Source organism: Xiphophorus maculatus, chromosome 15 (genome assembly GCF_002775205.1).
Source record: "Xiphophorus maculatus strain JP 163 A chromosome 15, X_maculatus-5.0-male, whole genome shotgun sequence".
Classification (NCBI taxonomy): Eukaryota; Metazoa; Chordata; class Actinopteri; order Cyprinodontiformes; family Poeciliidae; genus Xiphophorus; species Xiphophorus maculatus.
The window spans coordinates 12,649,550-12,670,212 of NC_036457.1; the positions used below are offsets into that span (position 1 = coordinate 12,649,550).

Below are 20,663 nucleotides of genomic sequence, written 5' to 3' on the forward strand. Positions count from 1 at the left end.
CTGTTCACTATGGTTACGTCTTTTATTTTGAAGGTTTGTGATTCAAACCGGATGTTTTGATTTTCCTGGCGGGATGAATCTTGACTATTGTGCATCAACATTTTCTTTCCGATTCTAAAAACATTTCCGACGGCTTTCTCTCAACATCTGTTAACTAATGTTAATATTTTGGTCAAATGAGGCTAGGGGATTATGTGAATGATATAATATATAGCACACATCGGGTATGCAAACCTCAAAAATATAAACACATTATGGATTTAATTATATTTAAACCTATTAAAGAGCAGCATATCAATGACTTAAGTTATGCAATTAATGTTAAAAAGGTCTTGCAAAGATGCCTTTAGTCGTGGAAATAATTACTGTGAAAATAGATCTGTAAAGTCACTTTTGAAATTGTTCGTTTATAATTTTCAAAATAAGCAAATACATTCTCAAATTAAATTAGGATTAAATCACTTTGAAATTAGTCTGGTAATTATATTAATTAACAAACTATCTGAAGAACAAGGCAGTAGGGCTTTTTTATTTTTAACTTCTTTGAAAACTGTTCAACAATACAAAATAATTTAATACAAACATACCATGGCTAATGACTTGGAGTTCATTTGTAACATTACTACTTTGCTGTTGGTGCTAAAGCACTCTTACTATAGATATCATTGCAACAACTCCTGTTATCTGTGGCAGGTCAGAGACAAATACTACAGATAAAACTGAACAACAGCTTATCAACGAGACTTGAAGTGGGGTGGAAGTAGAACACTGCAAGAACTTTAAACACATCTTCAACTGCAAAATGATCAAATGCTGACTAAATCTGGTCTGGTTTGAACAACTCAAGGATAGCAAAGTGAAGGTTTATCAGAATTTCTAACGAGGCTGTTTCTTCAAATTCTCAGTGTCATTAACATCCCCTTACTGGTAACCTACCAGTAAGAGGAACTTAAATGACAGGCATAACCACATAAACCAGCTTATAAGAGCCTATATAATGCTATTTTGATGTGTGAAACATGGAGGAAGAGTGTGAGGTCTTGGAGATATACATTCTGTAAAATGAGAAGTTATCTTGAGGTCCCTCTGCTAGCCTGTGGGCCAGAAGCAGCAGTTCACTTTGCTTATGCTTCTGACTAAGTGTAGGCATGTTGTTGTTTTTTGCCTCAGTTGGATAAATGCCACATCGAGTATGGCTTTGTTTTTAAATTTTTGTTTATATATTTATTTTAATAAAACCATATTTTTTCCTTCCACCTCACAACTGTGCTGTGCAGTACTCTGTGTTAGCCTCTCTAAGATACAATTTGAAAAGTTGGCAGTAATGAAACAAAATGTGAAAAGGTTCAAGGGGTGTTGAAACTTCAGCAATGCGGATGCTATTTTTGGAATAGCAGGCATACTGTGGGGTTCAGAGTGTTTTGTTATGGAGCTGGTGTGGGAATTATAAATAGGGGATCCTAGGATTCTGCGTCACTTTTCAGGCTGCTGTCACTGCAGTGTGCAAAAGCCACCGGGTTGCCACCGCTTAGATTGGCTCGAAGACCCCTCTCCTTCTCGGGCTGACCACCGTACCCGCCCCCTTTTACCCCCTCCGCTCTGCAGCTTTGTCCATCCCATGATCCGCTCTTTGTGCGGCAGTAAGGAGGAGGAGACGGTATCTGTGCTACTGTTCGCTCCTGGATGGGGAGGAGCCAGTTGTGGATCGTGTTCGCTGCATAAGAGAAAGAGGCGCTGCATAGAGGGGGAAAAAAAAGGGTAAGAAAACGCAATTTTTACGCAATGGAAATGATTTAGGTTTGACCCGCTGCGGAGGATAGCGTTAGGATGCGCAATCAGATGGGTTTGTTGTTGTTTTCAGCCGAGTCCATGTGGGATGCAATGGAGGTAGAGGTGAATGCGACTGTGCATCGCCTGTTAAACATGCCACTCCCTGCAACAGCACGCTGATGCGCTGGACAAACCCCTTCGTAAATCATTCAAAAAATGTTTATAAAACATGACAATAACTTTGAAATACGCGAGGAGGCTCTGAAGGGCTGATTTTTTTGTCGGTGTGCTATTATAACTCATTGTATCTAAACCTGCACGTCTTGTATAGCCTTTTGCTCACATAGGCCTGGTTAAAGAGAATTTTGGACATAAATTGTATAATTAAATATATCAAAAAGTTTGGAAGGACTGACGCCCTTTTTGTACATTTTCATAATTCAAAACACCTTTTAATAATAGGCAGTATTTAAACATAATTTCATAAAGTGGTTACTTAATAGCTTGTAAGGCAACATATAACTACAGGCTTTCAGAGTGGAGCTGTGTGTTTTGGTCAGGAATTCTTCTGAAAGCATCAGTGTGTGTAGGTGTGTGTGCGGTGTGCGTGTGCGTGCGTGTGTGTGTGTAGGCTGAGGTCATTCTCATGCTTCTAAAACCCGCATTGCTGCTGTGGGCATCTGTCCAGCACCCAGATATTTTTAAATGCCAACGGGCTTCCCTCTTCTGAGGCTGCAAACGTGGCCCTCAGATTCAAAAGCAACTTCATCATTAACAGGTGTCAAAGAGGAGGAAAGAAAAGAAAAAAAACTGCTGTAAAGAGAGGAGGTCAAGAAAAAAGCCAGAAAACTGTTTCTTCCCCCTTTGAGAGGGTGGCAGGGATTTCTAAATAGCTTCAGGGCAGAATTCAGATTGTGTAACAATCCCATATGTCACTGTCCTTTTACAACACTTGCAATAACATATGTTCTGTCCATTTAGTATTCAGAGTTGTGCAATTTAAAGACATTATTTCCACAAGCCCCTATGAGAATTTTGCTGTAAGCATGTTACATTATGCATGACCTACAATGGCATTCTGCTTACACAGATGCAGGTGTTTCACGCTCTTGCACTTCTTCAATATATTGTTTTAAATTACCGTAGTCTGTGTTCTTTTGCTTTGAATCAATTCAATCCAATCCAATTCTTAAAAGTAGTAAAGGCATGAGAAGCTTTACGATTAGAACAGATTTGAGGAAAAAAAAATAAAACAGTGGAGTTCTTTTTAAATAATGCTTCACTTTTACTCCTCTGTCTTTTTTGAGCCTTTAGTCTTTCCTTAGCGAGTGACTTGGAGCTGCATTAGATGTCAATCAGGTGATTTTAATGGAACGTTCAATTCTTCCACCACCGATGGCTGGTTCCACTTCCCCAAAGGCATTGTCTCTCTTGTGTTAAAAGAAAGTTGTTTTTATTTATTTATTTATTTTTGCCTGTAATGTTTTCTGATGAATCATCTCCAATTCTGTGCTGCCTGTTCTGAATTGACATACTGAGTCATATCCAAAAATACAGTAAGAATCCAAACTGCTCTTTTATGTTGTGTAATGATGTGAATAAGTAAAACGTTTCTTTGTAGAGCACCTTTAAAAATAAAAATTACAAACTGCTTCAACACGCAGGAAGTAAAATATAAGTTACATTGTGGCAGTTATGAATTTAGCCTGTTTTAATGAAAAGTAAGTTAACTATGAATTTAGCTGCTGAAACGAGCAAAGGTAGCACAAAACATAAACTGTCGATGATTATTCACCTCTGAGTCAGGTTTGTTCGACAGAAATCAACTAGAGAAGGCAGAAAGAAGAGGTTAGTAGAATCCACTAAATCAACCGATTTACAAACTGAATTGGTCATTACGATGCAGTCAAAACCTGCAGAAATCTTGATCTGTGAATGCATTATGAGCCTAGATTTATTTGAATTTTAATCAGTGTATTTACCAGGAGTTATCTTTCTTTATTTTTCCTCTTTTCTCTTCATGTGTCTCTAACGTCGGATAACAAAGCCTTCAATCCAAGCAACATCAGGAATAGGTAAAGAAAATGTTTCCATTAAAGGAGAATTCTACCCCAGAAAATTGGCCCAGAATGACTTTTTAAAGTATGTCCAAATGAATCTCAAAAACTGATATTTTTTTAAAATATCAGTTTTTGAATATCAAAAACTGAATATCAGTAAGTAAAGTAAATTACTTGCTGATAATTTACTTTAAAAGCGAGTAAATTTGATGTACTTGCTGATTTAAAGAAAAGCCTTTGGCACTTTTAAAACATATTTTTCAGCATACGATGGAAACATAGTAAACCTGGAAAAGCATAAAGAGTTTTGGCTTTGACGTTTGTGGTCCTTATTGTCTCTGTAACACTCCCAGTCACGACTGCTGAGAGAAATGTGGAGCAACAGATTGCAATTATATAGTAAGCGTGGCAATCAATGTTTTTTTTAATTTTATTGTTTTGCTTTTCTTCTTTTTATCCAACCACTGCCCCCAAGTAATACTGCAATTCTTGCTGAGAGTAACATTAATGAGAGGAACAGAAAAACGTCTAAAAGTATTGGGGCTAAAAGAACATCTGGAGCAGGAAAACCCATTATGACTGTGTCTCCCTCTACGAGAGTAACTCAACATGATTCTGGGCCCCAACATGTTTGATTTATGTTCAAAATATTATAGGTTTAGGCACAGCTAACATACTATTATGTTTCGGAAAACATTAATTAGAAAAGTTTTTGTGCCACAGATGTTCTGAGAATAAGAGATGAAGGAATGTGGTGAGTGCCCTCCCCAAACAAAACCTTAGGAAACATTCTAGATTCTAAAACCTGGAATATATTTGCACTGAAGCGCAGAGACTTGCTTGCAGAGCACTAAGTGTGATGATCTAAACAGATGTAGGAAGAGTTCCTAACCATTCAAGGTAAAGGAAAACCATTTATCCGCAGTTCGGCTCTGCTCCCCTGTTTCTGCTTCCCTCAGCTGTCTGAGGAATGGCTCATAGAAAGCAGGGATTTTTTATTTTGTTTTTTACTTTTTATTGTCTGTTCGAAATAAATAGATAAATCTTATATCTGCTTGCTCGTTCTACCCCGTCATCTTCTTAATAACACTTTGAGAAATTGCACTGATACCTGGAAAATGATCATAGCAGCAGAGACCTGGCTAGAGTTAAAACCTGAACCTAAAATGCAAAAAAATATATAAGCTGTGACAGTTCCCAAATTTTCTGAATATAGTGATTTGATCTTGGGAGATGATGAATAAAATTTACAACATGCACTTACAGTTCTTAGTAAAAGTTAAAATTGATTAAGTATTTGGAAAGATCTGACTTCCAGCTCATGTTGACACATTTTGTATTCAGTATCAGACATTTCTCAAATGACTATAGTTCAAATTTGCTTGTTTACATACCGTTAAGTAATTACTCACTTGCTTTTTGCATGTGCAAAATGCGTCTGACACAACTTTGCCGAGAAGGGCGCATAGATACAACAGAAAACATTGCTGATCAAATATTTATAAGATTAAAATTATAGTAATATTAATAATATAAACCCAGAAACATATTCACAATGGGTTAACAGAACTGTGCTCTGGTGCTCTTCCTGGTTCATCATCTGTTGTTGATGTGTGGCGACTGGTCAGATAGTATTTCCAGACGCCGGAAAAACATGCATCTAAAATATCGGCACTAACCATCTGTTCATGGGGCCAACTTTAAGGGAGCATAGTCTTCAACTCAAAATTATATATATATATATATATATATATATCCAGGAAAAGCCTGCTGTTCATGGCGATTTTTAGCTTATCCACAGCACTGCTACAGAAATACATATCTAATCTCAGTCGCATTCAGTATCACAGTTAAACACTGGAACGCATATAAAGCAACAGCGTTCCGAAAAGTTTTGATGTAAAACTTTTTTTCGTTGAAGATACAAGATTTGTACTTTACCGCAATTACAGATTCACACAACATGACATAATAGACCTTGAAATAGATGATAACCTTTAATTATCTCAGATTTCATGGCTTATTCCATTGTCCGGTTCAGCGCGGTGCCATGGCGACAGCCATTTTAATTGGTCCAGAGTTTTGTGAATTACATCATTCTCTCTTTGCTCTTTGAGCCTGATTATAAAAGCCCACTGCTGCCTGATGGAGAGAGTGAGTTTTCTTGGCCAGCTCTGCTGCCTTGTCTCTGCTTTGTCGTCTCTCAGTGCTCTCTGTCAGCCGGTCACAGCTCTTGTCCGTCTGCTCTGTGTGTCTCATTGGCTGTGACCTTATTTCGCAAGTCTTGAGACATAATGATGGGAAGATCGTAGTGTGGTGATCCCAAAAACAAGTACTTCAGCTTGAATTGCAGACTTTTCTGGTATTTTTCTCTATTGCTATCCCGCGGGCTATTTGTTGACTGGTTAGGCCTCAACTTGACTACTAAAGGCAATAAATGCACTTTCCGACACCCAAAGTGTGCTGTATCTCTGATGAGCATTTCATACATTAGCTGGGGAATTAATTATACTACCTGCTATGACTTGTATTCAGATATTTATCAGTCTGCAGCTTTAAAGAAAAAGGGTTGTATCCTTCCTTGATTTTGTTGACCAACAGCCCACAGCAACAAGTGGAGCTCTATGGCAATCTGTTCTCCATGTAGCAGAGGAAAATTCTGATTATTCCTGCAGTTTCTTTGGCATCGTGTTAAAGTGTCTTTTAAAGAGCAGAATTGATGTGACAGAAAATTGGAAACTGTGACCTTGCTATGTTCCTTATAATCAGTCACCGAGGCCAAGAGCTTTAGAGTTTTGGTGAGAAGAAAAATATCACTGTGGTCACATTTTTTCCATGGAGACCTTCTGGGATGGTTTTGTGAAGCAAACACATCGTATTGAGAGTCCCTTGGATTCACTTTCAGCCTATCCTTCTGCAGAGTAGATGTAACATCTTTGTTGAAAGCTCTTCTGATTTATAGCCTTCGGATTTGTTCTGGTCAGTAATGACTAGTTTAGTCCAGCTTCACAATGTGCAGTTGATGTTTTGGCTGACAAGCCACCTGGCTTTGCATCGTTTGCCTTTGTGTTTCTTAGGCGTTCTTTTGGATGACTTTTGTTTCATATTGTGGTTTAGATCAATATCAGTTGTAAATGTTTTAGAATGTGATGGTGGTTTGCACTACCGTTGCCCATTAGTTTCAATAGTATAAATCAATGTACATAAACAACTTGCAGTACAGACTGTGAAAGTCTTAAAAAAGGGCTTGAGCAATATAGAATGAGTATAAAATTGCTTAAACTTAAGAAATGTGACAGTTTGTGATGTTTTTTAATTCTAAATTAACTCAGTGATACTAAAATGTGATATGTTGTGCAGATGATGCTCTCACTTGAGATTAGTTTTCATGCTAGTTTTATTTTTTCTTTCTGCAGGGAAAAGGACTGTTGATGCTCCAAAGAAGACCTCAGCTCGAGGTGGTGGACAGTTGAGGGCTAATTTTAACCATGTGAATTTCAGTTCAGGAGGAAGCAGAGGAGGAAACATAAACCACATGATCAGCCCTCTGAAACAGCACCAAATTAGCGATGTCCCCCTCAGGCAGGGATTGCCTCCTCTTCAGCGTCTCGTTCTCCATCTCTCCCACTCCTCTTCGCTCAAATAGCAAAATAGCTGTCCAGCTCCAAGACTCTGATCCGTGAGAGCTCTCACTGCTCATCCGCCCACACGCAGATTAAACATCCCGCTGCCGCTTTCACATCCCGCATCCTGCTCATGGTTGTAGGTCTGCCATCCTCGGCCGCTGCTGCTCCCGCTCCCGCTCAAGGCCCGAAACATGAAGAGGCCCAAGCAACAGACCGGGCCTTTGAGCTTCCTCAACTTTTTCAGCCGCAAGCCCAAATCGGAGCCGAAGCCTGAGAGGTCTGTGGAGCCCCGGCCGAGAGAAGAGGTGCCTATAACTCTGACTCCGAGCACGCATCCAGAGCAGGTGAGGCTGAAGCATGTGAAAAATGTTTGTGGCATTAATAGATATCTATTTAAGCCGGGAACACATTTTTGCTTTTTGTTCAAATGCATCTTCTTCATATTTTTAAAAATATCTTCTAATTTAGGTCTTTAGTTGTTAAAAAAAATATCCTTCCATTTCACAATTATGCTATCCTATGTGTTCATCTAACATATAAAATGTCCAAGTTATATTGACAACATTTGAAAAAGTGCTAAGTATAAGAGTAATTCTGCAAATCACTGTAAGGAAGATGTTTAAAGTCTACTGTAGAGATTGAATCTTTGGATTTATCATCAGGTTTATTTCATTCTCATCCAGGTAATTCTCAAACCAATTAGGATGTTTGTTTTGTTTACTGGTCCATCAGTGACCTCATCCATTTTCTGGTGCTGACCATGGATAGTGTCCAAGGGCAACTGCCAAAACAGATCCCTAGACTAGTAATTAGTTGGTCATTTCTAGAAATGATGTTGCCAAGCAACAATAAACTGAACATGCACTCAGTAGCAGCACAAACAATAAGTGTACTGTCTTTGGAACTCATGGTTAGATTTGTAGGTAATACTCTTTATCCTTTTCTCAGGACATCAGTCTCACAGCAGTAGATGCTGGAAAATCAGGAGCTTCTGGAGCAGAGGGAGCAGAAGAATCAAGTTTGCCAACTGCAGCAGAGGTGGGAAAGACCAGCACCGCCACAGAGGCTTGTGTGGGCGGGGCCAGCAGCGGCTCCACTGGCGTCCTTTCCCTGTCCTCGTCCAGCCAGGAGCAGCTGCTGGATGAACACCTGGAGGAGTGTCCGCTGTGCCTGCTCAGCCAGCCGCGCTTCAACTTCCCGCGCCTCAGCTCCTGTTCGCATCGGGCGTGCTCCGACTGCCTTCGCCAGTACCTGCGTATCGAGATATCAGAGAGCAGGGTGAGCATCGCGTGCCCGCAGTGCCCTGAAGCGCTGGCACCGCTGGATGTCCGCGCCATCCTGGATGACCGGGCACTGCTGGAGAGATTTGAGGAGTTCCAGTTGAGGCGTTTTTTGGCCGCTGACCCAGATACACGCTGGTGCCCGGCACCTGACTGCAGGTGAGAGCAGAGGCCTGACGATCATCACATCAATAATTCCACAATGCATAACTCTCTGAAAAACAACCAAGTGCACACCATGAAAAAAACAAAAACAAAAAATGGCATTAACCTTTACCACACCTGGACTGGAAGCCAACCACATAATTCTGTTTTGTCGTGATTCATTGACTAAACAGCTGAAACTCAGCAATCAGTTTTTTTCTTATATTTCTGTATGTAGAATTCGGAAATGGAAAAGAAGTAGGAGTTTGTCTGTGAATGTGATTTGTTATAATTTTCTTGTCCTGATATAGCCATAAAGCTCAAAATAGTCCATGTGGGGAACCTAAAACAAAAACTGCTAGAATTATTTTGACACCACTCCATTAACAACTCTGATCAAACTTATATAAATATTCTACCTTGGCTCCCATAGGAGGCATAAAGCTCACCAAAAACTTCATGCAGAGAAGAATTGTTGTTTGGATATTTCTTACCTCAGTGAGGACATAGTCAACAGAGCACATCACTAGTTGATCTGATTTAACTCTTATCTTTGCAGCTGTTTGAAGGAATCAGTGACACTGATCTATTGCTGTGCAGCCTTAATAAGAATAGATGGGTAACAAGATAGGTTCCTACTCAGGAGTATGTTGCATGCTCTGCTCCTGTGTACAGTAGACATTTGTGGTCAGATGCACAGAAGCACTTGGGCTCAGGACTACCACAGGCCTCAGTGCCTGATGAATGAATGGAGAAAAATAATCAATGAGCCTAAAGTATGTGATGCCGTTATAAACTACATATAAAACACAACAGAAAAAAGTATTTTTATACAAAAACACTGGTTACAACGTATCACTGTTTATTAGCGTCTCACAATGTATTTATATTTTATGTTTTGCTTTTTAGCACCCCCATTTTATTATGAAGTACTTTTACAAATTAGGTTCCCAGCATTTTCCAGGTCCTCCAATGTTTCCCACTGAACATTAAAAATCTTTTGGATTATATTCATACCACTGTATATGCTTCATCATTTTTGAGGTTAATCCGCCTGAAGCTCTATAAATCTTTCAGTCACAAACAATGGATCTACACAGTGGGGTTTCCACACATAATGACAGCTTGAGGCAGCCCGTGCTACAGGAAAATATGTCACATTGACAGGCTGCTATTTAAAGAATGCCTAAAGAAAAAGTGAAACAGGCAATTTCGGTATTGCATAAAGTGAACATATTCACATTGTTTGACAGAATAATAGACATATAGTAAGAACGAAAAGAGCATTATTTCATTATTTATCTATATAAGTACACATCTAGGAAAAATATAGATATACATACAGAACATTTTTAAATACCAGAAGAAACCATGATGGCAGAAATAATCAGAAAAAGAAAAATACTATCTGCCTAACTCACTGAATATTAAGGATGATATAAATATAAAGCAGTCTTTTTAAAGAATAGTGATTTATAGTTCAGTTTTAAGTAGATTTTATGACCTACGATCCATCTTTTAGCAATTTATTTTTGTTTGTGCAGATTTTTTTGTTGAAAGCCTGATTCTGCTTTAGTTGGTTTTGTGATTACCACCTCACAGAAATCACGGATTTATCAAAACATTGACATATATATCTATACATATATTTTTCCTATGAACTAAACCTTCATTTTTAAAAACTTTTTGCATCTTTTAAGATGTGCAAATCATTAACTACCTCACTCACTCTTATACAGCTGTTCACCATCAGCTTTGTTCAAACAGTTTCTTTTTGGCTTGAGACAATATGCAATTATTGTTGTTACTGATCAAGATCATATTTCATGTACTCCCCTGGAAATTAACTCCATCTGTTCTCTCCATTCTCCATTTATTGTTGCCATGGCATGTAAGGTACAACTGCTATTACAGATGTGTTATGCTTAATTTAGATGGATTCTGTGTTTTCTTAAACACACTGATGAGCTGGTTGATTGATTTTCACTTCATTCAACATCCTTGCATGGCATCGCATAAAAGATTGCTCTTAGATTCAGGTAATCCCAAAACTGCTGGTTTGTTTGAAGACTGTGATATCTGGATATATTTTATGCATGCAGCTAAGATTCAGATTGAGTTTGATACCAAAGTAGGATCATTGCAGGAGTGTGTGGCCTCCAACTTGTTTGATTCAGTCAAACTGGAAAACATCACAGAGCTGAAAATGCCAGCAGGATAAAAAAAAACGTCTGGCTTTCAAATTGCTCTCATTCCCCAGCATTTGATACATGATCACATACTCTTTTACTTGTCTTCTCATAAAACAGGAAATTCCTCCACAACTTCTTTGAGTCTTTCAATTTAACATCAACACGTTAGGGCAACAAAATGAGGCATGTAGAGTCGGCATTAAATTGCGTCCCTTTCTGAATTATAGTTATGCGGTCATAGCTTACGGCTGTGCAGAGTGTCCCAAGCTGAGCTGCGGCCGTGAGGGATGCGACACGGAGTTCTGCTACCACTGTCGACAGCTGTGGCACCCCAACCAGACGTGCGACCAGGCGCGGCGTCAGCGTGCCCGCCACACTTCAGGTGGAAATGATGCCTCTGCAATGTATGTCTTCAACGAAGAAACTGGAGGAGGTAAGCTTGGAAACAAATTTACTGTTGAGTCCTTGGTTTAGAAAGGGTGGCAAGAATTTAAAGTTAGGATGTGCCCTCTTCAATTATCGGTTGCTCTGGCAATGATGAGGGAAAAGCTTCAAATGTTGACCAAGAAAATTTAATTGTGGTTCTTTTTCCACATTTCTATGTTTTCTGACTTGAGATTGAAAACAAAATCAGACCCATGGACTCATGGACATTTTAGACACACTTATTTGGTAACTACTGTTGTAGATTATGTTCAGGTGTCACAGTATAAAGTCGTACATCATCTTCATATGCGTTGTAGAAGATCATAAAATAATCCATTCTGAGCTAATGGGATCATTTAAATGTTGAAAGAAAGGACCATCAGAATGATGCCTTGGGGAAAACCAAATGAGACAAAATAGTCCCAGCTTGCCATGTAAGACCAGAACCAGTTCACCCCACCCAGTTTTCCAATTTATCAATCAGGACACCATAATCAGCATTGTTTAACTCAGCTCCAAAATTCAGTAAAACCAAGACAGAAGTTTTTGATGCGTCACTATTCAAAAAACCTTAAAGTAAATAAATAAAAACCAATTCCAGTACTGTGGGGTGATTGAAAATGTCTCTGGGAAACCAAATGAGACAAAATAGTCCCAGGCTGAGTACTTATATTAAAAAGGGAGCACATTTTTTGAAGCTGCCTGATATAAATAGGTAACAAACAACTTGTAAAATATAATTTATTTCTAAATGTTATACACCTGTAGTGTCATAAAGTTGAAGGCCACTGTAATTAACAGACTTGTTTCCACTACAAAATAAATATGCACTATTGCATAGGCAATTACATAAATGGCTTTTTCTTAAATTTGCTATTTGCTTTATCAATAGAAAAAGATACAAAGTGAATCTGTTTGTGGTCAGAAAGTAGCTGTATCAAGTTCTTGTTGTCCGTATTTATTCTGTTCCAGATGCAGAGGAGATAAAGGCATGTCCTCGCTGTGGCGCCTACATCATGAAGACTAATGATGGCAGCTGTAACCGCATGAACTGCACTGTGTGTGCCTGTCAGTTCTGCTGGCTGTGTATGCAGGAGATCACTGATGTGCACTACCTCAGGTATTCCTGCTCGCAGTCTTACCGTGTTGTCTCAATATGGGGAACCACTTGCAGCGTATCGTAAGTCTAGCACAACAACAAATTATCACGTGCACAGCTGATTTCAGTGAGTCTTTAACACTGAAATCCCCCTCTGGTGAGAATATTTACATCATACAATTCCTACCAGAGCTTGACAGTTGCACCAGCTTCAGCAGCCCAAGAAGCAGATGTAAGAATTTTTGTTACCTGTCCATAATTTACTGTATGTATACAGAATATTGTATCAGTTGAAATGTTAAAAACTTTCCCCCCACCGAGTGGATAGAAGACCTCATCTGCTCTGGTGTTCAGATGAACTCTATATTGACTCACTATGTTTTTTAGAGGACATCTGGTGCCAGTTGACTGCACTAAGGTCTTTGTACAATACGTATACTGGATTTATCTTTCTTAGTTATACACTACTTTCTGTCGGTCTATCACATAAAATCCAAATAAATAAAATGCATTAAGATTTGTGGTTGTAGCGCAACAAAAACGTGTACAAGTTCAAGGGGTCTGAGTTCTTTTGCAAAGTATACCAGGCAGAATCAATTTAATGGAAATGTCCCAGGAAAATAATCCAACGTTATGTTTTATTTATTTCCTGATTTTCTCCCAAGCCAGCCGAAACAAATATTATCTGACTAATTTACACTATATTTGAATCTGTTTAAGATGATCTAATGCACGGAGAGAGCTCAGTGAAGTTCATAACTGAAATATAGCTTCCGCTCTGTTATAATGTTTCACATCATAGGCTTGCACAAATCCTCTGATTTACTACAAGTGCCGGCTTTTGTTGCATTAAATTAAGCTCTTCAGTGCTACGAAGTATGCATTATAGGGAGAGGGATTTTAGACTCTATCAATTTGCCATTGTAAGGTACTCTACTATACTGGGAAGAGTAATTACAATAAATACCTCACAGTTTCTATCACAGCAACATTATTTACATATTTTAAAAAGAAGCTATCAAATTTGTTTCTTATTGTAGTTCACTTATTCATCAAAAACATCACTTCTAGTAATTATAGTATCTCTCTTTTTCACTTGTTAGTGCAACTCAAACTCTAGCAGAACATGATGTGATTATATTCTTTTCTTGAAGAATAATTTATGTAGACCATCATCATCATCATCGTAACAAAAAGATGTGTTTGGAAACACCCAGTTTGTGATGAAAAATTAAGCCTCTCAGCATCATTGTAAGAAAAAAAAAAGAAACTGTATTGGTTTAAACTGAATTTGCAATTGATTTTTCAGTCCTGGAAAGAAGCTGCTGCTAGCTTCCCATCATTCATCCTGCTTAATGCATCAACATATTTCCGTTGTGGTGGGGTCGATTTTAGCGTTACTGAGAAAACATGTGTGGGTGCTGTGTAATCTTTTCATCAGTGTACAATTCTTTGACTTAGGGTGTCTGCATGTGTCAATTCTTTTAAACAAGAAACACTTCCAAAGATCCCCCTGCCCTTCTCCTTCTCCCTCTAACTTGTTTGTCTCTTATATTGCAATTACAGTACGGTAAATGTTATGCTGAAGGGTGCAGTCTTAAGGACCGCACAGTGAATCTGCTAGGTCAGTGCAACAGAGAACAATAATAATAGCTCACTATAATTCCCCAAAGTGACTTTTGCTGTTGAGTAACAATTAGATACAGCAAGAAATAGCCCAGGGGTGCAGTTTGTGCCCTTTATGTTGCCACCCCTGAACCTGCAAGCCAATTATTGCTTTAATTACGCAGAAAAGCATTAGTCGGTTAACAATTTCTTCACGTATGATTACAACATAAAACCAAAGCTGGCTTTTAGGCATTAGTAAGATTTAATAACCTGGTCTTTTCTGTAATAAAAACACTTATCCAAAAGTAACATCTCATGTTGAGATAATTCTGGGAGACAAATAAATATAAAAATGGTTAATGGCTATGTAAGCACAGTGAATGAGTAATGAGACATGTCATCTCCAATATTATTATTTTGTTATTTGCTGTGATTTATTGCACTTGTTTCCGTAAGACTAAAACTTTAATATGGCATGCTGTGTTTGTGATATTTCCAGTAAGGGAGATGAAGAAATTGATATGTCAGTATGATTGTGCACATCCTGGTTGCCTATTTTATGGAAAATTTACTAATCAGCATGGTTTTGTAAATGTATGTTTTTGTTTTTCATTTACTGTTGAACAAGACTAATATATTGGAAAAAAACAACAGCAAAAACAGCCTAGGGATTTTATTGATCTTTGTAGGGTCTGCAGGATATAAGAAAAAAACAACTATGGGAGGTACTGTCAAGCCATCTAAAGAATCTTAGATGGCTTGAGTTACAACAACATTTCATTTCCTTTTGGGATTAATAGAATATGTTTGAATTGAGCTGAATTGTGTGTGTGTCTTGTGTGTTTCAGTCCCTCAGGATGTACATTTTGGGGGAAGAAGCCATGGTCTCAAACTCGAAAAGTACTGTGGCAGGTGGGCATGTTGCTCGGAGCACCTGTGGTCATCTCCCTTATAGCAGGCATTGCCATCCCAGTCATCATAGTGGGTATACCAATCTACATGGGCCGTAAGGTAAGCAATAATGGCAAAAGCTATTTGTTGACAGGGTCGGGAAAATAAGAATTCAAGCAGTTGTTCAACAACTTATCATACACTTACTACATAACAGTGGTAGTTGAAGAAAAGCTCAGACTGCTTTTTCAGTTTGTCCTCTTTTGTATTTTGCTAGAGTTTGTTAGTGGATGCGGATAAGTGGTTGCACAGATGGGGAACAACAAGGAACAAATTAAATTTCCATGAGGCAATTTGTTTCTAATTTATTACCTTCCAGGTCCATGGTCGTTGCAAGAAAAACAATATCTCAGGAAGTAAGCACTACTTAACTGTGGCAAGTGGGGTGATGATGTCTGTGTTTGTGTCGCCGGTCATAGCAGCTGTCGCAGTGGGTAAGTAAATATGCTTAAAGATAAGTATTAAATTTTATGGTGTGATTGAAATGGGTTAGTTGTATATACTGGAAAAAAATATTAAACCCTAAATCTGATAAGTCTAAACAAAGCACTATTTTTTATTTGTTTGGTTTTTCCACATCAACTTTGAACTAAACAATAGTTATTATCAGAATGTAGTTGATGTATACTAAATCATTTTTAATCCATACCCCAACTTCAAAAACAACAGCTTAATAATGTGGTTCACAGTAGCCCTATTCATACCTGGATTTATTTGCAATCACAAATAAATCACATGACTACGACTATGTTAGCTGTATAAATTCTCACAAGCTGATGTTTAAATTATTTTCATATCTTCATAATAGTCTTTGCATTATGATGAGTGATCTTCCACTGGAACAAATACTTTAACAAATTAAGCTGCACCAGCTTTCTACCCCTACTTCTGATCCTCTGTCTGCATCCCAGCTTCCGATTCCTTATGTTTTTCCATTGACACCTCATGCATTTTGTGTTGTTGCTGCTAATCAACTTTTATTTTGTTCACCATATTTCCAGCACAAAATGTGGTGTTGTTTTTGCTTTGTGACTGAGATGCACTTAAAATCCAGCACGTTCACTTCTTTCTCTCCTCTCTCCTTTCTCTCTCTCTCTGAATTGTTTGGTTGGCTCGTTTGTTCTCCTACCCTGCTCTCATACTCTTGCTGAGTCAATAGCGACCCAGTGTCCTGGCTGCGTTAATGATGTCCCTTTGTTTATTTGGAGCTCGGCTTTGTGTTCCCAAATTCCTTTCGCACACGGCACTGAGTTGCATAATCACGCAGCATGGCGAAGTTGCTGATCATCGCATTGGGGGGGCCTTGAAAGCACTTTGTTGAAGGTTCTGAAAACCTTGTGGGCACAAATCAAACGTAAAAAGTAATTTGACATTTACGGTGTGATTAATTTGCACTGTGCATGTTTGCCTGGCAGTCTGCCCGTCTTTTATTGCTGTTTCAAAGCTGTGTTAGTTTTTTCTGCTAATCTATTAGCTGCAGTTTCATAAAACTACATAAAAGATGAAGAAAAAAAAATCTCCTTTCAGCTTCCAGTTTAGGATTAGAAAGGAATGGCTCCCTCTTGTGTTAGTTTTGTGTAGCTGTTTTAATTGTTGAAAATGATACAAAAAATGTATTACGCTTTTGTTTTTGGTTTTTCATCTTACACTAAGCAATGTTTATTAATGTTTATCAAGTCAAAGTTTATTATCATACCTAAAATCAATTTATCCTGGAGAATGTTAACTTCCAATTTATCTTTCTTTACATTTTCGCATTGTCCTTGATGGAAGCTAGATTGCTCTAGAATAAAACAATAAACCTGTGTTACACTTCTACACTTTGTAAAATTTTGGTTCTGTAAATAAAAACTTTACTTTATTTCACCTTTTATTTATACAGATTAGCCTCAATGACACGAGCAAGACAGAACTGTCTCTTCTGTAAAATCATTGTAAGATATGCAGAGACCTGCTTTTAGAATGAGTAATCCATAGAATTAATGTTTTAAGAATGTTTACTTACTTTTTATTAGAATTATTTGGAAAACACTGGAGAAAACATGCAAAATCATAAACAAGTTATCCATTATGGAAAGGTGTGGGAATTTAAATGGAAAAACCATAGATCACATTCAATGTGTTGTATGATGTTCAGATTTTCTGACTTGATTGATAAACCTATTTTGATAATGCTTCACAAATTTAATATTGCATATTTTGTTGTCTTTCAGGTATGGGAGTGCCGCTAATGCTGACGTACGTCTACGGGGTTGTTCCCATGTCGCTCTTTAGAAACGGCTGGTGTCGACCCCAGAGTGACCCTCCTGAAACTAACAAGATACAGCTGGAAGACTTAGCAAGCTGTGAGTGGATGGTGTTTCGTATAGTATATTCACGAATTGTAAATGTTTAGTAACATTCTAACAAGGAAACTTAAGTAAATTCTGCTTGAATTTTATGTGGAAGACCAACACAAAGTAGCATATAATTCCTAATTCCTGCCCTGTCTCATTTAGTTTCAACTTCTCTTATAGATCTTCTATTCTCTCATGTAGTCACTGATCACTGGACGGGCCAGAACAACCCAGCCCTCAGTGACACCAGTGTCCAGGAAGTCAGAGTCAGTGTACAGGAAGTGGGCGTTCTACCAAGTACGAGCACTGTACCCCCAGACTTAGATAGATATGTGGGGGTGGATGAAGCCACAAAACGCCATGGATACACCCAGCAGGACAGCCAGTCTGACTGTGAGGTTGCAAGTGTGCCTGACAGCAGACTATATGAAACACAACTGCCTACTTTTAGGTAAGTATTTAGCATCTTCTGATTAGTATTTTTCAATGCATCTGCAAACTAATTTTTTTTTTATATGGATTTACAGCAGGGAAGGAACAAATATTGAAGTGTGCGTAGAAATTGAAACCCATCCAAGAGGAGGCCGACAGTCCAGCTTAAGTAGCATGCTGTCAAGCCGAAGCCTGTCGGCTGAGTCTGTGGGACACTCCCAAGATTATCCTTGTGCCTCAGGACTGGACGAAAGATGGGAAGCAGCAGGACTCGGAGAGGACCTTCACAGACGAGAAAAACTTGGAAGGAAAGCACGAGGAATCGAAGAGACATCCTTCCAAGTTATTGAAGCAGTTGACGTATGAGGTCCCTCACATGGCGATTTAAGAAGGTTTAATGAAAATTGACAAATCTGTGAACTGAACTATGTTTGGATGAACTAAGAATCCACAGCCAGGGTCATCTCCTGCTTTTTTAAAGCCGTCCCTCCCACCAGATGCCTTCACGCTCCACCCCTTGAGGAATTTGCGGGTTTAAACAGAGCAAATTTAAAAGATGAATGTGTTCAAGTTTATATAAGCATGAGACTGTGACATAGAAAGTAGTGCTACGAGCTATAAAGAAGACAAGGAACGCATGACAGCTGACTAGTTCAGAGTTCAGACTGTTTTTCTTTTTTATCCTTACTGAAACAAACTACCTTTCATTCACTATTTTAAAATCTTTTCTTAAAGTCCTCACTTTATTTGGCTGTTCACTTTTAGACCTTACCTCACTATTTCCTCACCCTTTATGACTAATTATACCACAAATGGCATGATTTATTTTGTGAGAGGGGAGAATCCAACAGCTATCGTCTCAGAAATCAAATTTATATGTTTGACAAGCCATGTTGCAAGAAAAGAAGAACTTTTTTCTATCTGATTAAGTCCTCAGTTGCAGTTAAGACTCGGCTCACAGATGAAATGGACGGCCTGTAACAGATGCATGCTGCAATTATTGAAACACTCTTTGTGCTTACAGTTCATTATTGGAATCAGACATGTTCTGTGGTGATAATGCAGAACACAGGATGTCATAAAACCAGAACTCACAACTCTAACACATATCCACCGTCTTCCAGAGAAGCAGCAGAGCACATCGACATTTTGCATTCTTTCAGTGCCGCGGTAAGCCTTTGAGAAGTTCAAGCTTTAGAAGACAGAGAGAGAGAGATGTGTTTGTAGTCTTTAAAAATGCTCACTTTAATGCAAAGCCACACAGAAGAAACACCACAGTCTTAACCTTTTGCAGTTTTGTGGCTGTAGAGGCGGCAGCATTTCCACAATAACCTACACAGATTCTCTGATGGCACCAGTTAGCATAGCTGCAGTAGTGCGCTACCGAAAACAATATACTCCAGTCACCCTCTGAGGTCACCAGAATTACAACAGCAGCATGTCAAAACTGGAACCATCCCCTCCAGATGATTTGTGAGGACTACCTGACTCACATGCACTGCTTAACTTCCAGGGTGTGAAATAATTCTGAACGTGGTCTTGACATGAAATCCTCTTCTGGGTTGTCGACAGAAACTGAATAAAGATCTCACCTTGAAGAATAAATGCAGTATGTGTGTGTTTCATACAAAGATTTTATGTTTCTTTGGTGGAGTTGGGCTGCTTTGTGTTTCCTTATTAGGTCTATTATAGACCAAACAGGTGGCAGGTTTTGATGGCTGGCAATCCTGGTTAACTTTTATTTAAAACATAGTGGGAATTTGGCCTGATGTGGCTGAAATGAGAACAGCACGGTGGTGCAGTTGTTAGCATTTTGACCTCATATAGAAAGAAGGTCTTGGGTTCGAATTCCTGTCAGCATCTTTATGTGTGGAGATTGTTTGTTTTTCCCACACTAATGTGACATTTCCAGGCATCCCGCTCTCATCCTCCCACTTAAAACGTGTGTTGGGGGAAACAGGTCACTTTAAGGTGTGGGGTGTACGTTTGAGTTATCATAAAATAGAGTGGAGACCTGTTCAGGGAAAAATGTTGCACAATTTTCTCACTTTCATTTTTAAATATTAAGCACCAACGCAGAAATGCCATTGAATAAACTCAGGAAGCCTATCTGACTATCACACCTGAGTGAACCGGTTTATGTGTGATATAAATGTAGATAAAAGGATTTACCTGTCAATAAATAATCTGAGCTGGTTGAGCAAGAATCCAGTCATTAAAACAATAGGTGCAACTATTTTAATGATCACATCCTTATTTTCCCCAGTATTTTAATTTCCCCAAAACGTTAAAAACTGTAAAGTAAGAATAAATTTAATTTCTTGTAGGTTAGTTTGCTGGATAGTTTCTGATTCATCAATGCTTGTGAGTAAGGTGGACATTTTATCTTTGCAAATGGTTAATGCAGTTTACCGAAACTTAAAGTTTATTTCTAGATTTTGCATGGAAATAATTTAAAAATAATAAAACCTAAAAAGTCTAATAGAACATATTTTGTTTCATAATGCAGAAAAACCTTACCGTCACTAGATGGCGCAAAAACAAAACAACTAGAAACATTGAACGGATTAGTCACAAAAAAAGAACAAACTTTACGTTTAGTATAATGTGTACATTGATATTCACTGATCTGAAAAACAAAGAAATACCGTTTCAAATGTCTAAAACCAGTCAATACATGAAACAATTCTCAACCCTGTGCACACACATCAAAAAATAAATACCAAACTAAAAACAACA

The 20,663-nt window shown here is 38.3% G+C and overlaps 1 protein-coding gene across 2 annotated transcripts; it reads left to right on the forward strand.

The window, feature by feature from the left end:
- The first annotated feature begins 1,495 nt into the window (after positions 1-1,495).
- Positions 1,496-19,529, forward strand: LOC102226231 (E3 ubiquitin-protein ligase RNF19A-like). Of its 2 annotated transcripts, none has more exons than XM_023347737.1 (10): positions 1,496-1,758; positions 7,247-7,800; positions 8,405-8,895; positions 11,300-11,505; positions 12,471-12,618; positions 15,054-15,216; positions 15,476-15,590; positions 17,370-17,501; positions 17,694-17,943; positions 18,020-19,529. In XM_023347737.1, the coding sequence occupies exons 2-10, from the start codon at positions 7,648-7,650 to the stop codon at positions 18,288-18,290; spliced, it is 1,929 nt and encodes a 642-aa protein (XP_023203505.1). In that variant the 5' UTR covers positions 1,496-1,758; positions 7,247-7,647; the 3' UTR covers positions 18,291-19,529. The 2 variants fall into 2 exon arrangements, with proteins under 2 accessions (XP_023203505.1, XP_023203504.1); XM_023347736.1 differs by having other exon boundaries at positions 1,498-1,758; positions 17,673-17,943.
- The last annotated feature ends 1,134 nt before the right edge of the window (positions 19,530-20,663 follow it).

What these genes read in the sequence shown, in the direction of transcription:
- LOC102226231 (XM_023347736.1), top strand. Translation starts at nt 7,648, where the DNA reads ATGAAGAGGCCCAAGCAACAGACCGGGCCTTTGAGCTTCCTCAACTTT. An exon ending in TGCCCGGCACCTGACTGCAG is followed by an intron (nt 8,896 to 11,299) that starts GTGAGAGCAGAG and finishes TCTGAATTATAG; the next exon opens with TTATGCGGTCATAGCTTACG. An exon ending in CAACGAAGAAACTGGAGGAG is followed by an intron (nt 11,506 to 12,470) that starts GTAAGCTTGGAA and finishes ATTCTGTTCCAG; the next exon opens with ATGCAGAGGAGATAAAGGCA.